The sequence below is a fragment of the Aythya marila genome (assembly GCF_965140915.1).
Source record: "Aythya marila genome assembly, chromosome: 2".
NCBI lineage: Eukaryota > Metazoa > Chordata > Aves > Anseriformes > Anatidae > Aythya > Aythya marila.
This window is the reverse complement of record NC_139043.1, coordinates 82,615,691-82,631,507: the sequence shown is the minus strand read 5'-3', so window position 1 is coordinate 82,631,507 and position 15,817 is coordinate 82,615,691. Positions and strand designations below refer to the sequence as shown.

The window sequence follows — 15,817 nt, the reverse complement described above, 5'->3', positions numbered from 1 at the left end:
TAAATAAAAAAGATATGTGTTTAGCTGCTTGAAGCCCTGATACAACCATAATTAACCACTGAAAAGTAACAGTGTTCAAATCAATCTTTATTCAGGATAAAATAAAGTACACATTAGTGAGATAGGAACTCTAAATATTTATCATGAAAACCAAGATTTCAAAGGTAGTGCTCGAATCTATTTATCAAATGTATTATTATTCTAAGATTTAGCCTTTATAAGCCTATTGTATAGGTTTATTGAGAAAAAATTACTGTAATGGCCACAATGGTGTCTATGACATAGAAAATACATTTTTATAAAACAATCTATCATATAGCTAGCTACGTCAATGCTAATATTTAAAATCAGAAAAGAATTAGTAAACCTTTTTCAGCATTATTTGACATCACACAGAAGTGCTACCCCACGCAATACCCAGTGCTCTGGAGGCTGAAGGGTTCTAAGATCCATGGCAGCAATGTAATTCAGATCTGTTCGAACAGTCTTTTTGTAGACCGGACATGAATATAAACATGGATCCTTTGAAGCTGAGAAGACAGAAAAGACATTTTAAAAAAATAAATAAATAATGAAACGGGGGTATGAAAACAGGGCCTTAAAAGATTGGGCACAAGGCAAACATAAAACTGAATCAAAGTTCAATAGCACACATTTCTCCATCACCACCTAAAAAAAAAATCATACTTGATTCTCACACTGTTCATTATTGTGCTATTGCCAGATGAAGGTAATATTGCAATCCTTGAAATTCCTGGAAGCTTAGAATTTAATGTCAGCCCCCAGGAACTAGATGTAGCAAGAAATGTAAATGGATGCTCTAGCTTGTTTAGCATAATTATTAGTTCAACCTGTCCACTGAGCAGTGGCTTAAAAACATATTATTAATATGTCAAAATAACAATATGCCCTACTCATGGAAAAACACTGAACCATACATTTTGAAATTCAGACAGAATTTCAGAATATAAATCAACATTTTCACTGAAGAATCAGAAAAATAGTCTAGTCTTAATATTTCAGTGTTCATTATTTGGCATATTGGCTGCTTTCACAGTCATTATGTCTCTTATAAAAGATTAGCTACAGAAAACCCTGATAAAATATCATGTAAGCAGACTTTGCTTCTGGAGGTGGAACACTTTAAATGGAAACTTCCAGATTTACATTCAACATTGGATATTCCTATCCTATTGCACTATTCAATGTTATTTCCTATTTTATTCAAACACACGCGTGTAATAATAATCTAAATCACACATTTCCATAAAACAGTATTTTTACTGTTTTACTCCCTAATTTTCTTTCAGTTCTTATAGCCCTTTTCTTTCTCAAAGACCAAAACATTTTCCATCGCTTCTTGCCACTGCTTGCTGCCTCTGTTAACTCAAGCATAGCCTTGTCCAGGAAAAAAAGGAGTGTATTTTATGTATATACAGCACATATATAACGTATATGTTATATGAATACCATAAATAACTTATGTGTGTGATATACATGTTTATATATATAATGTTGTAAATATATGTGTATACATACATTTATGGATATAAAAAAAACTTGTATATTGCAGTGGATTTTGGTGTGGGGGTTTAGGTTTCAAAGCTTATGTATGGTTTTATATTTTGATTCAACCACCTCATCAGTTTAGGAGTGGCATTCTGCAAATATCCAGGTTTATGATATATAAACTTCTGTTATATAAGCTATCATGGCAAGTGTATACCTAGCACTTCAAAATACCAATGAGAAAATAGACTAACTCACTTAAGAGCCACACACTACCCATATACTTTTTGAGAAAAGTAAGCAACAGTATTTTCAGAGTTGTGTATTAAGAACATTACTAGCATCTATGTTAGTGTTAAAATACAGTATGTATTTGCACCAGGAATTATGGCTTCTAATTGCAGCGAAAGACTGAATATGAGTATGTTTGTCACAAGGCAGAGAACAGTTCATCTGTAATGGGTTTTAAAAAGTTATTAACACCATTAAGAACAGAACATAGAGACCTATCTAAATATTAGGGGAAGAAATGCCCATTATTGATTATCAAGGAAGGCCACTAGCTCATTTTATATAGAAGACTGAGAAGCCTGTCCTGTTGAAAAAGATTCTGTATGTATACATGAATAGAGAAAGCCTGATGAAATCCCTGAAGCTCAAGAGACTTTCATGCAGCTGAAAAAAAAAAAAAAAAGTTACATTAAAGTCTATCAAATTAATGTCCTTTATGATTCAGTTACGTACTGTTGTTCTCTGCATATATCCTTATAACTGGCATCATCTCGAAGAGCACCTTGGGTTTAGATTCAGTCAGTCTCATGTTTCTTCTGTCCCAGCTAGCTCCTTCCAAATACAGCCCATACACATAGACACCTTCCATAGGAGGGCTTGTGATATCATCTTTCATCCACTTAGTGACCTCGTTGCACAGCACAACACTGTCCAGAGCCCATCCTTTGTTAGCCCTTGTTATTTCCTGCCCAAAACAGATGAAGATCTGGAGGTTACGTTTTTACATATTCAGAGAACCATATCTTTCAAAACATTTATTATATTATATATTTATATTTATTATATATATATTTATATTTGTATGGTCATAATTTACCCTCTCAAATTTAACTTTTTATACTATACATGTCTACAGCATTAGCCTTCTCTCTAAGCCAACAATGGGATGGTACTACAAGGCTTCCAGTACTTTATCTGCTGTATTTGATTTTTATTTTAATTTATTTTTATTTATTATTTTAATCTTTTTATGATATACAGTATGTTACAACAATACAGTAACACAACCAATGAATGCTGTTGTTGGCTCTTGTGAACATGAAAATTTCACAGCTTTCAGGAAATAAGAAACCATTGTGATAAGTAAAACAGTTACAATGAAAAAAAGCAAAATGCATGTTTTGCTGCACGTTTTCTGGGATTGCCTACCTTTTCTTGTAATAATGGTATTCATTAATTTTATTCTTAATAGTGAGAGGGAGCTCACTCAGCTCTAAAACTACTTAAAGTGACTGTCAAAAAAAAAAAAAAAACAAAAAAAACACTTGGAGATGGATGTGTTCAAGAGTCAACACATATTTCAAATTTAGTCAGTTAATTACAGCACCCAACAACACTTGCCCAACTGTCTTGCCCTATTCCTTATTATTTCCTGCTGTTAAGTTATGTCACACCTAAGTTTTATCCCAGTTTATTAAACTTTTTTTCAAGACCTTTGTTTGAAGTAACTGGAATTCATTCTGAAGTTAATGTTTACCCCATACTGCATTTAATTAGCTGCTTTAAAAGAGCAGAAGAGTTAAAGTTCAATTATCATTGTAGCTGTTCATTTTTCTCATTTCTATTTATTTCACGGTAGAGCTCAAGAGCAGAGCCCAGACAGACACTTTGTTGTTTACCTGTGACCTTTATGTTGTTATGTACCTCTCATTCTCTACTAGGGAAGCAGAAAAGTTCAGAAGATTCCACTTGTTTCAGATACTACTAATAAATCCTTTCCACAGGTTTGGGTGCAAGATACTTAGGACTGTTTATTCAAGAAAAGTATTTTGTTACACAATTCCAAGGTTATATGGCTGTGCTTTTAGTAGATCACCCACTGAAACTTCAGTTAGATATCCAAAGATTACACTACCCAGATTTGAGAAAGAGACAAGGTTTCCCTTTTCTGTAAGCCTTCGTTCTGTCTCCTCCAAAAGTTAGCTTTTGTCTGAGCTCCCATTGCATTCCTACCTGAGTATTCTTTCCCAATATGACAGAATTATCATCTCCAATGTATGTCCCAGTATGCTGATCAGCATAGATATTTATTGTCTGCTTTTAAAGGAAAAGTAACTCTGGGAGAGAACTGAACACAGAACAAAAGGAAGGGGAAAAAAAGAAAAAGAAAAAAAGAAAAAAGAAAGAAAAGTAGTTCATGGCTGTAACACCTCTTTTCAGGAATGTCTGAATAGCAACATGAGACATTACTTCTCCACTATACCTTAATAATGTTGTAAGGTAGCCCTCATAGGCCTAGGATCAAAGTAGTGAAACAAAAATTAACATTCTAGTGCTTGATAATGAAAAAGTACATGTGCTGGAAGACCACTTCACTCAGTAAGTCATAATCAGTTATGCAGTCATATATCTTCATTGTTGATAAGATGGAGCCATGTGCATAACTCAGCATCCATCACACCAATATACATTTCAAAAGTGTATCTAGGAATAGGCAGAGTGAGGCTTTGAATACTGTTTACCTGTCTCATTGCAGTTAAAAATCCTTGAGGATTAAAAAATCCTGTCATCCAGAAGCAGTTTGGTCGTCTTTCAAAAATCCAACTGTAAAATTGGTGGTTTCTTTCTAGAAGTTCAGTAAACCAGAAACCAAGTGTACTGGAAGCCCAAGATGCCTAAAAATAATAAAATGTGTATTCAGTTTTTAATCTTGTTCAACAGTTTTAAAACATCATATTCATGTCAATTAAAAGTAATTCATCAGTACACAAGGTAATAAGAGTAAAGCATGTTTAAAGCTCATTTTTTATACATTAGCTTTTAGCCTGATAGGTGCCTCACACTGAAACCTGAAGCAAATTCTTGTTCTGTTCAAATTCATTGCTACCATTCCATTCAGATATGCTTAATGCTCCCTGTGGTAATTGTCTATTTTATGATGTTTTCACAAAATTAGATAGCTGTTTGAACTAGGAAGAAATATTGTCTACATGTCTTTCTGAAGTCAGGGTCATTGCTTCAAGATAATAGGATTTCTGCCAAAACTATTCAGCTTTTTCTGAAAAAAAAAAAAAAAATGTTAAGGAAAATTGAAATTATACTTTGGAAATATTTATGACGTTTTTTTCTTTGAATGGTCGTATCATACTTATTTTATGAAGCATCCATTATGGTCTGTTTTGTACCATGAAAATTCTTTGTTAATAAAAAACAAAGCAAAACAAACCTCTCTACATTTATTTCCATCAGCTGACATTAACAGCTCTCATTATCCCTGAAAACAATTTATATTTCTGATTTGTAAGTGAAAGACTGGAATAATTGAATTACTTTCTTTAAATCAAAGAGAGCTGTCAGATTTCAGCCCATGGATTCAGTACAAATGTAATAAAATGAAATCTTTAAATTAAAAAAGTTAATTGCCTTCAAAAGAATTAACTGGGTGACTGGTTTATGTTTTTAAATATAATCAAGTATCTCATTAAAATACATAAACGAAAGAGTTCTTTGGTTACCCAAATAGCTGAATAATTCATAGAGCAATTCTATCTGAAGTTGGAGAAGTGGGGAGGACAGTACCTACGTCGCTCTGAGCACATCTATGTGTTTTTATCATCTCTATTAGAGCTGTCCAGTGAGTAGGAATTTCTCAATATACAAAAAGAAATTAAAAAAAAAAAAAATCCTAAGCAGCTGAATAGCTTAATAAAACCCAATGCCATTTCTATCCATTAGACAGTTTCCCACTCTTTTCTCTGAGAAACATATTTCATTTTACTCTAAATTAGTGTATAATTATTACTGAAATATTTAATTTTACCCCTATTTGGAAATAACATCACCAGGACATACAGCCTAGCACAATGCTAGAATATGAAAACATTTAGGCTTTGATGAGACTGTTGTAGTTACCACATCACTATCAACCATACCATGACCAAAAAAAATGACATAATCAATATTTTGCAAGTCTTCAGAAGTGCCGGAAAGATGGTTAAGGGATGGGAGCATCTATCATATGCAGACTGGCTGAGAGAGCTGGGATTGTTTAACATGCAGAAGAGAAGGCTCAGGGGAGATATTATCAATGCTCATACCATGTGTGGGGAGAATGATGGTGGATCCAGAGCCTTCAGAGTGAAAGGACAAAACGCACAAGATGAAACATGGGAAATTCTATTTAAGCTTAAGAAATCAGTTCTTTTTTTTTCCTTCTTTACAGTGAGGGTGGTTGAATACCAGAACACAGATTTCCGAGAATGGTTTTAGGCTCTAGTCTTGGAGAGTCCTGTGATACTCGCTTTAGTTGACCTCACTTTACATGGGGTTGGACTAGACTATCTCCAGAGGTCCCTTCCATCTTCTACTATTCTGTGATTCTGTGACTACAAGTCCTAGTTTCAAAGAATAGCACCAAAATGGCCCACTAGTGTGGGTGCTGTTTTTGAAAATCTATCACTGCATTTAAAGTTATTCTCTTCTCTCTAGCCTTCTAACCTGCCAGTACACATAGTCTATTAAAATGGGAAATATATGCATCTGCCACACCCATTTCTATTTTTATAAATGAAAGAAGACTTGTTTTGACTGTTCTTATTTTAGCCCAAATTCTACCCCAGCAGTCACACTGTGTCCTGATTAACACGGACACTTATGTTTAAAAAAGTATTTACTGTCTGTCTAGAAGTTTAATCTAACTCTAAAAAAATAATAATAAATAAATACTTATTTTTTCTAACAAAACAAGGGATGCACACCTACTTTTGTCCAGCTAGCAGGAATTCTTCCATCATACATGCAGTCTAAAGCATCCCTCAGATTTTCACTCATAACAATTGTTCCATCAATGGCAAGTTTTAGATCAGTCAGAGTGCTTCTCACTAATGAAATAACTCTCTGCATTTGTTCAATCTCCTGTCGTAAAAATATGTTCATAGGCTGAAAAGGTCCCATGTTCTTTAGTTTCTCTTTTACCTGTAAGTAGAAAAACATAGACCCTTCAACAGAAATAAAAGCCAAAGCTGGATTTATTTCGAGATTAGGCACCAATACAATTTTTACGCTATATTACTTTAACTAAGTGGTCAGTTAAGTGGTCAGTTTGGCATAACCCTCAAGTTCTCTGCAACACAAACATAGGATTTTGTTCCAAGTGAATTCTACAATGCTGAGACTGCCTCTATTTTTAGTCTAAGTCATGATTTAGTATATATATAACTCTACGAGCTAAAGTCATTTAAAAAGCCATTTAAAAGTGTAAAGTTAACAATTTAACAACAACTGTAGGGACATAACTAGAAATTTTGTAATCTATATGGCTCTATTTGTGCCAAAGATCAAAAAAATTATTTATCATATCATATATCAGTATATCATGTATACTGAGTTATATATATATAGTATCAACTCTCTTAGAAATACATGTAACATTTCTAAGTTTATCAGGATTTTGCTACACATTTATTCTAAAACAACTACCAAAATGAGGACTTTAAGTAATTTTCAACTAGTGAAAAATTTTATTACTGCTCATTCACTGTTATTGTTATTTTAATTTCCCCTCTAATTTGAGACAGATCAGGATCAAAGCTGATCTTCCAAAATAGATCTTCTGCAAACTTAATAGAGATAAATGTACCTATACAACAACAGTATGCAATATTTGCCTTTATTAATCCACATATTTATTCTTGAAGATGCTAGGTAGAAGTTGAAGAGAGATGGACTAAGAACTAGCCCATCACTAAAGCAATACCCTTCTGAGAAGCTGAACAAATTGCAGTTCTTTGCAGATTTCAGACTTCTGGTTCAGCACATATGGTCTTTTAGAAAGTCATAAAACTCAGGCTTCTAGGAAGACTCTAGGTCAGAAACTTCAGCAAGTACAAACGTTTGGAAGACTACTAGATAGTTAGTGTTCAAATTTCTGATACATAACTAATCTGTTCAGATAAACTACATTATCATAATTATGTCATTTTTGGGAAAAGAAGGCTATGAAACTCAAAATGGGCTATGGAAAACACAAAGCAACGGACATAAGACATGAGTACCTGAAAAGAGTCTATACTCAAAAACTTATTACTGTGGAAAAAGAAAAAGAAGAGTGTTAGACTGTACAAATCTCTTTGCTCCTTTCTCACAGCTCAGTATCCTAGCAGGACAATTTAGGGGATCATAATGTACTTAGCTCTCTATTAGGCCTTTGTGCTAACTTCCATTAAAGAGTAATCAAAATGCCAGATGACTAAGGAAAGGAAGATAGATCTTCCTCAATAAGGAGATGGCAGGATTTAATTAGTAAAACATCTTATTGCCTAAATAAGCAGGTGGAAAGTTTGGGTATCTGTTAAAGCTAACCCTTGCATAAAACACAGGTATGATATTTTTTCCGATGATATATTGCAATGATTCACATCTATTTCATAACAAAACTACTGCAAATGCTTTACTAGTGTCATAATCAAACCTTCTTGCTTTCATGCTTTTGCAGATAAACACAAAAGTTCAGCATCGTCTGATATGGGAAATATTGGAACCATACCTATTTTACAAGCACTTTCCTGTCATTTATGTTTGTAACCAGCTTTATCTGGTAAGAAATATGTCAGTATCCTAAAATTCTGGGGTACTAAAGTACAACTTAGACGCAGAAACAACACTTTTTCAAATACTCAGCTAAATTGTAGTCTTGAGGATGGGGACAGAGTACAGTCAATTCGTGTGTCCGTGTATCTTGTCATCAGTAATGTTTTCTAACTTTTTAAGAAATTTCTCATTTCTAGAAACATCCCATCTTCCACATAAAAAGAAGCTAGTATTTCAGAAAAGAAACGACTGTGAGGCCATTACAAATAACATTACATGGGCTACTATGTGTTAATATGAGTTAATATGAGATAGCAACACTAGGTTTGAAACAATGAAAGCTTAAAAAGCTTTTCAAGCTTTTTGGCATTCATTTCACTGGAGAAAATCATTGCCTACCATTGGAAATTAAAACAACCTAAAAGTATGTTCAGGTTGTAAGCTGAATCCCATGGTAATACGCATATTCAAGCAGTAATACATTTAGAAGCATAACTACATTTGTAGCACCACCTCAGTTTTCTACTACAATGTCAACAAGCTTGTCTGAAAAACTGATGACCTCCCCTAACCTCCATAGTGCAAATGACAACTTAAGCATTAAGTAGTTTAATATTTTGAAAAAGCTCTTATATAAGCCCTTCAGCATATATGTAGTGACTTCATTATAGATGTTAAGAGTTTGGTCAGGCCACTTTATGTTTTTGAAGTATTTTTTGTATAAATTAATTCAGATACAATTTAAAAAAAAAAATACTTTTTTTTTTAATCCATACAAAGCAAAAAAGAGCAAATGTCTTTGACAGAATTTCAATAACTCACTTCAAAAGGTACATAATCATCAGGAAGCTTTTCCAGCATATCATCAGCCAGTCTGGCTACAACTGCCTCCCTGGTTTCACCTCCTCCACCAGAGCTGTCTTTAGGCTGAATACAGAGGATGATATCCAATACATCTTTGGAAAGCTTACTTTGGTAAGTGATATCAGCATTGGGGTGCAAACCAAATACCTCTGGTGTGTCGTAAGCAGGAAGGCTCTACATAGTGAAACATAAAAAGAGCACAATTTGAGATAGATTTATATGCTAATTATTTTTAAAAATAACAAACAAACAATCTTACATGGTTAAGTAAGTAGCTGGATCTCTTCACACAGTCTTACTGCAAATAACTTTCTGCGAGTTATTTGTCATGTCATGGCCCAAGTCACACCAAAGTTAATAAATTTAGTTTTTACCTTCATACATTATTCCAATAGTCAACTTGTTCTCTCATATGTCTATGCTCTTTGTTTTTGTGAGGTTGTACACAATAGCTGGACTCCATTCTGTACACTCTTTAATAACTTAAATTATCCCTTAACTTATCCCTTCAGCTACATCCCTCAAGTAAATCACATGAAAAAGAAAAGGGCACTGACGTGATAATAATGATAACTAGTACTGTCACTAAAAAATACACATTGTTAAAAAGCAATAAAGAGTCTGTGAAGAAGAGACAAAACACATACTCAGAAGAAAAGACAAAATTCAGGAACAAAGAAACTTGTGAGAAACTTAAGTGAATCATGTTTTTTCCCCTGTTGAGAAGCTTTCATTTACCAACCTGTATGTACTGAAGATATTGATCAACCATAGTACATTTGGGTATGCTGTATCCTTTGTAGAAGCAGAATTCTTGGCTGAATGTATTTTCACTGAACCAAACCTTTACAAAGGTGTTCATCAGCCTTTTGTCATAGTCATCTGTCACACGGCCACCATACTGAATCTCACCTATCATGTAACAAACAGTACTCCAGGAGATCCCCTGAAACCAAACAGAAAAAAGTGACTTCAGCTAATCCTCTTCTCACTTATATCTTATATCTTATATCTTCCTTAGTAAGAACATCTGATATACAAAGTCCTGTAACCCTGTCCCTTTTGAAAGCAAGTTATTTTCTTACCACTCTTGTGTTAATATAATACTGTATTCCCAGAACAACTTCAAGGATTTCTCAAAATATAATTCATTGGCAACTAATTAAAGAGGCTTATTCTGGCATCTGAGCAAGAGTGATACAGCTACATTCCAATCACACTTTCAACTTCACTTAAAATGCTAACTGCGAAGTGATCTGCCACATATCTCTCTCTGTACAACTGTCCAAATGAAAGTGAGGACTGTATGTAAGAAATCCTACATAGTCAGTAAAGGCAACTGTCCATGTCTTTATGCAGCCAAGACAGCTTGGAGCATACTGATTTAAACAAAATATTTAAAAAAAAAAAAAAAAACAGTGGTCCATTTTTAACTATCAGACATAATTAGCTTTGAAATGAAGGTCTATACTTCTAAGGTTTATACTTCCGAAGTTTTAGGGTGAGAAGGCCTGGAACATTGGTTTTGGTTTGTTTTAACGTATGGGTTAATCCAGAAATTCTGCATGCACAAGATTGATTAAAAGTCTAATTTAAACATGCTGGTCTACAGACATGCATACTTGGAATACTGATTGTTTGTGGAAAATAAATAATAATTTAAAATCACATTTGTGTTTCAATTATTAGGAACTATGTATATATATGCTGCTATTGGAAAGTTTTATAACCTTAATCCACCTTCCCCAGAAATGTTAATTACCTTCTTGGCATCCACACCATCTAAGTGGTTTTGAATGAATTGCACAGTGGCGTTGAAATCAGCTTGGTTAAACTCATAGGGTATATTCCAACCCAGAGATCCAAACTTGCGTCTTTCTTGAATAGTGGAGTGTAGAAAAGCTACAGCATACAACATTGGTTTCCATTGTACCATGTCAGTGACGTCTAGTAAATCCTGGCTGACACCTATTGATTATAAGTGGGCTTTATAAGAAACACAGCAGCAGTATTTTCAAAAGTACTTCAAATCAGTACTAAAACATCAGTCCTAGAGATATTTATTTGACTACCTACCTCTGCCTAGAGGCAATTACTGTCCTATAAAATGTTCTGTGCTGGAGACAGTTCATAGCAGTATCCCAAATTAAGAGAGTAAACTTCAGAAAATGAGCAAACAACTTGCTAATAGTTCACTTTGCATTGGGTTGCTTTTTTCTAAATACTCTTTGACTACAGACCTTTGTTGAATGCAGTGTAAAGGACATTTAATAGCCAACAAAGATTAATATGTTGCTTTTCTGCCAAATACACGAGGAGATTAACAATTTAAATATTTAGAACTGAGATAGTAGAAGACAATATTTGAGAAAAGAAAAAGCATTTCCATGTTCTGCTGTCTAATTAGCTCTGGAATCAGAACTTCAGCAGATTTCTTCCTTCTAACTTTCATAACTTTTAGCTCAAGCAAAGAATCAAGATGTGTCCTTGCATTATCATAGTCAGTTCCTCATAGTTGCTTCCACCCATTACCAGTGGCTACTGAGCAACTACACAATAACTACAAAGACTCCAAAAAAAAACAAACAAAATATAATTTTGAATTATCATCACTCTAGCACTTACCACTATATGTTCTCTTTAGTCCAGCTCTGAGCCCTTGTGGTGGCTCATTGGTAAACTTAATACACATTTGAAGAAGCGTGATGGGGAACTGTTTGTGAATTTCAGTTGTCATCCACAGTCGAAAGCCTTCATGGACAGTCTCTGTCTCTGTTACAGTGTCCATCAACTCATCCAAAAAGTCAAGTCCAAGGTGGCAGTTTTGCAGAAGTGCCCAACCTCCCTAGTTTAAAACAGCAGAATATAATGTTATGGATAGCGTTTGCATACTGAAAGCACTAAAATCAATCTTTGTTTACGATAGGTAGGTAAAGAACACAACCAATGTACCTAAACTATAGCAAAAGATAGTATAAATAGTGTTAAGTGCTTATAAGAATTTTTAAAGGAATAACTCCTCCACAGTTTTGCACCACAGACCCACCAAATCAAAACCAAGGCCTTAACCATTTGTTTTCATGTACACTTCATGTACAAATGGAGACCAGTATCCAAAGCAATGGTAGATATACAAAGTACTTTTTCTCCAAGAGAAGGCTCATGTGAGCTAAGCTGTGGGAAGCTCATTCTGGAGTTGTTATCTTGTGTGATTTTATCATTTAAATGAGAGGTTCTTATTTGTCCAATGTGGTCTTGTCAAGTAGTCCCTACATTTAAAACATATCTGGGTGTGACTATAACACTGAGAAATAACAGAAATCTTGACTTTCTCCACAGACAGAACAAACTGCTCTTTAGCAGCTTGCTAAACCTGGTTCCTCAAAAGGGTCATAGGTTTGGGAAAAACAAATACGCATCATCTTAATAAACTGGTATCAAATAATTGATATTATTCCCATATGAATTACTGTACCTCATACATACCCGTACCAGTCTCACATACCTGTTCATTAATAGGGTATGTTAGACAGTGACGGAAAGTAACTATGTTTCTTTTAACTAAGCAAAAGGAGCTCTTTATCTTTGGAACATGTTTCTTCTCATCTGATCTGCTAATTAGATTTTAATGTGAAGTTGTCAAATGCGAATTGGAGGCAAAAGTCATAGGAAAACTGGTTATACAGACTGGGAAGAAGCATGCATCTCAGAAGCACAAGAAGCTTAATCTGTTCATATCAGCTGTACTATCATCTAATGGGCAAAGTTCACTGAATGGGAACATGTTAGCATTTGTTTCTGATATAGGTTGAATTTTATTCTTCAATTCTATCATTTTTCACTTGTAAAAAAGCCTGTCCTATCAGATTGTCCATCCCTGTTCAAAATGTACGTTACAGCAATACAAGCTATTTTGCTATACAGCCTTGTTTTTCCCAATGTTATGTAATTATCGATTACACTTGGATTTATTATACTATATTACACTTCCAATTATACTTCAAATTCATCTTCATTTAACTAAACAGGTTTGTATTGCTAAAAATACAAGAAACTAAAAAAAATAAAAGTTGTGAGATGCTTGCTGAAGAACTTTAAAAATTCATGCAATCCCAATAATTGAGCAATTCAGATATGTTCATCAGTCAACAACCTACAGCAAAAACTCTATTTCCTCTGAAAAACAGCCATGTCAGCACAACGTCAAAAAGTTTATTATATTCAATTTAATAAATGTGAAAAGACAGTTCTATTGCTTAGGACATGTATTTATGCAAATAAAGACAGGTTCTTCCATCAGCATTAGATGCCCAACAAACATCTTTATTTCATGACAGAGTTTTAATTTATAAATGTTCAAAAAAACAAAAATGTATCTCTTACATGAGCCATTGTCTGATGCAGAAGTTTACGAGCATGGACTTCTTGCCCCTGGCCCATGGAAACATAACGTGTCTCCACCTTCAGCCTTTTTCCCAAAGCAATGATTAAGTCTGTAGGATCAGAACCCATGGAAAGAAAGCATATGAGAGGAGTATGTGGATCTGACTCTTCCCATGTCTTCTCCAAGTCCAAGATGACTCCTTCTGCGTATTTCTCCCCCATAGTGTCAACAATGTATTTTCTTGCCTGTATTTAAAAAAAAAAAAAAAAGTAAATCTTACCATACCACACAATTACTTAATATAATTTTCTGCCCAGTGTAAATACAGCCAATATGTAAGCTGAAGAGCAAAAGCTGCTAAAATTTACATTAGCCTTTGCCTATATAAAATTTATAAAATATTAAATGTTGTGTTATATAAATTTAATGGCCGAAATAAAAACATACAACAAACTGTTTATATGTTAACATACTACACAGCCTTTGAAGGTGTTATTGCTTACAGCTTTACAAGACCAGTCAAAGCTTATAAATTATTCTATTACATATGGCTGTATGCATTGTTACAAATATTATATATATTACATGTAACACCTACATATATTACAGGATAATAAAAACAATAATCCTGCTAAATAGAATGGTTTTAATGATCTGAAAATACTATCTTAGGGGGAAAAAACAAGGAAAGGATATAAGATATGTTTCAAAGTCATTAGGTCTTTACCACCTTTATGCTTAAACAAATAATTAGTCAATATTAATAATGATGAAAAAAAAAAAAAACCTGTCACTACATGAAAGACCCAGAGAAGCAGGTGAAGACCATCTCTGTTATACTGTGGAGTACAGCTCCCTGAAGCAACCACAATGTAGTTTTCATCGTGTCTTAACCTTGCACCTTGAAAGAGAACCAACACAAGGGAGCGGGCCTTGTATAGGCAGTGCCTGCACCTGAAATAAGGGGGGTGGAGAGGATAGAAGACCACCATGAACCCGGAGAACTACCCCAGACTCATTTCTCTATCATTCCCCAATATGAATCATGCATACCTGGGAAAGGGTGGTCCAAGACTCCTGAACCTGCACAGAAGCAGGGACTAAGCTTTAAAAACCCTGACTCTAGAGCATCTGGATGTGCACCCACCAACTGAGAACCTGAATAGGACAAGTCAATGCAGAACCCATGGGTGGTTATGTATCTCTCTATCTCTCTCTCCCTATATTTCTGTTTTTTGTTTTGTTTTTTTTTTTGGAATGCATGTGTTTTTGCCAAGTCTCTAATAATGCCTCAGCAAATTATCAGTAGAAGTTTAACCTTGCTAAAACCCTGAAAGAAAAAAAAAAAAAAAAAAAAAAAAAGATTATCATTCCTTATTAGTAAGAAATTTAAAAGGATCTTTCAAACAGTCTGAGATATTTTTTTGTGTATTCTTAACCAATAGATTGCTTCTCTCGTAGAGTAATCTCACAATTGATATCTTTGGGATACTTCTCAGAAAAAAGATATTCAGCATTTAGCATTTGATTAACTATCATTTATCATAAAACATCATAAGATGAAAGGTTAACAAAACATTAACAAAACTGAGGACCTGATTTTGCTTGTTCAATTTCATATACATTTTACACATCTGAGATATTCATTACACAGTACCATTTAACCTTTTACTGACTGCAGTTATGCCAATAAATGCCAAGACCTTCTCTGAATCCAGTCACAACGTCTAAAGTTTTGCATCCATAACATGAAAACCACACTATTAGTGATTTATTCTGACTTCAGTAAATTGCCAGATATCATACTGAAATTGCATAAATATATTATTTTGCACTGGAGAAACACAAAGACTAAAAATAGGCTCCTACAATTTCATTTTTCTTAAAAATAAGTCTTATCATTTTATTAAGATTTAATTTTATACTTCTCTCTTTCTAAATAGATGGTTTTAAATGAAAAATTTTGAACAGACATAATTATAGATTTTTCTAAGGTTGGTCTTACAGTTGTTCCATTCAAGAAATGATTCCACAATTAAATTATTTTTATGTTTTGTTTTTCCTCAAGCAACCAAGTAATGAAAAGACTTCACTGCAGTCTAATATGAGGATTAATTTGATTGTAAGAACAGTCAAAAATACCATCTGAACTAATAAGGCAGAACTGGATAAACACATAAGTTTCCAGACAAAATCCCATCTTCATAATATCTGTGACTAATACTCATTCAATATATTGGA

The 15,817-nt window shown here is 33.9% G+C and overlaps 1 protein-coding gene across 1 annotated transcript in view; it reads right to left on the bottom strand.

Moving 5' to 3' along the window:
- Positions 1-280: 280 nt before the first annotated feature.
- The window catches only part of DNAH5 (dynein axonemal heavy chain 5), a gene marked incomplete at its 5' end in the record, with an annotated part of 122,510 nt that continues 106,973 nt past the window's right edge, over positions 281-15,817 (bottom strand). Inside the window, 9 exons of the mRNA XM_082752279.1 lie at positions 281-530; positions 2,254-2,485; positions 4,263-4,415; positions 6,502-6,714; positions 9,151-9,366; positions 9,935-10,138; positions 10,955-11,160; positions 11,818-12,037; positions 13,576-13,821. Of these exons, the coding sequence (XP_082608405.1) occupies positions 379-530; positions 2,254-2,485; positions 4,263-4,415; positions 6,502-6,714; positions 9,151-9,366; positions 9,935-10,138; positions 10,955-11,160; positions 11,818-12,037; positions 13,576-13,821 (1,842 nt within the window). The 3' untranslated portion in view covers positions 281-378. The remainder of the gene's footprint in view (positions 531-2,253; positions 2,486-4,262; positions 4,416-6,501; positions 6,715-9,150; positions 9,367-9,934; positions 10,139-10,954; positions 11,161-11,817; positions 12,038-13,575; positions 13,822-15,817) is intronic.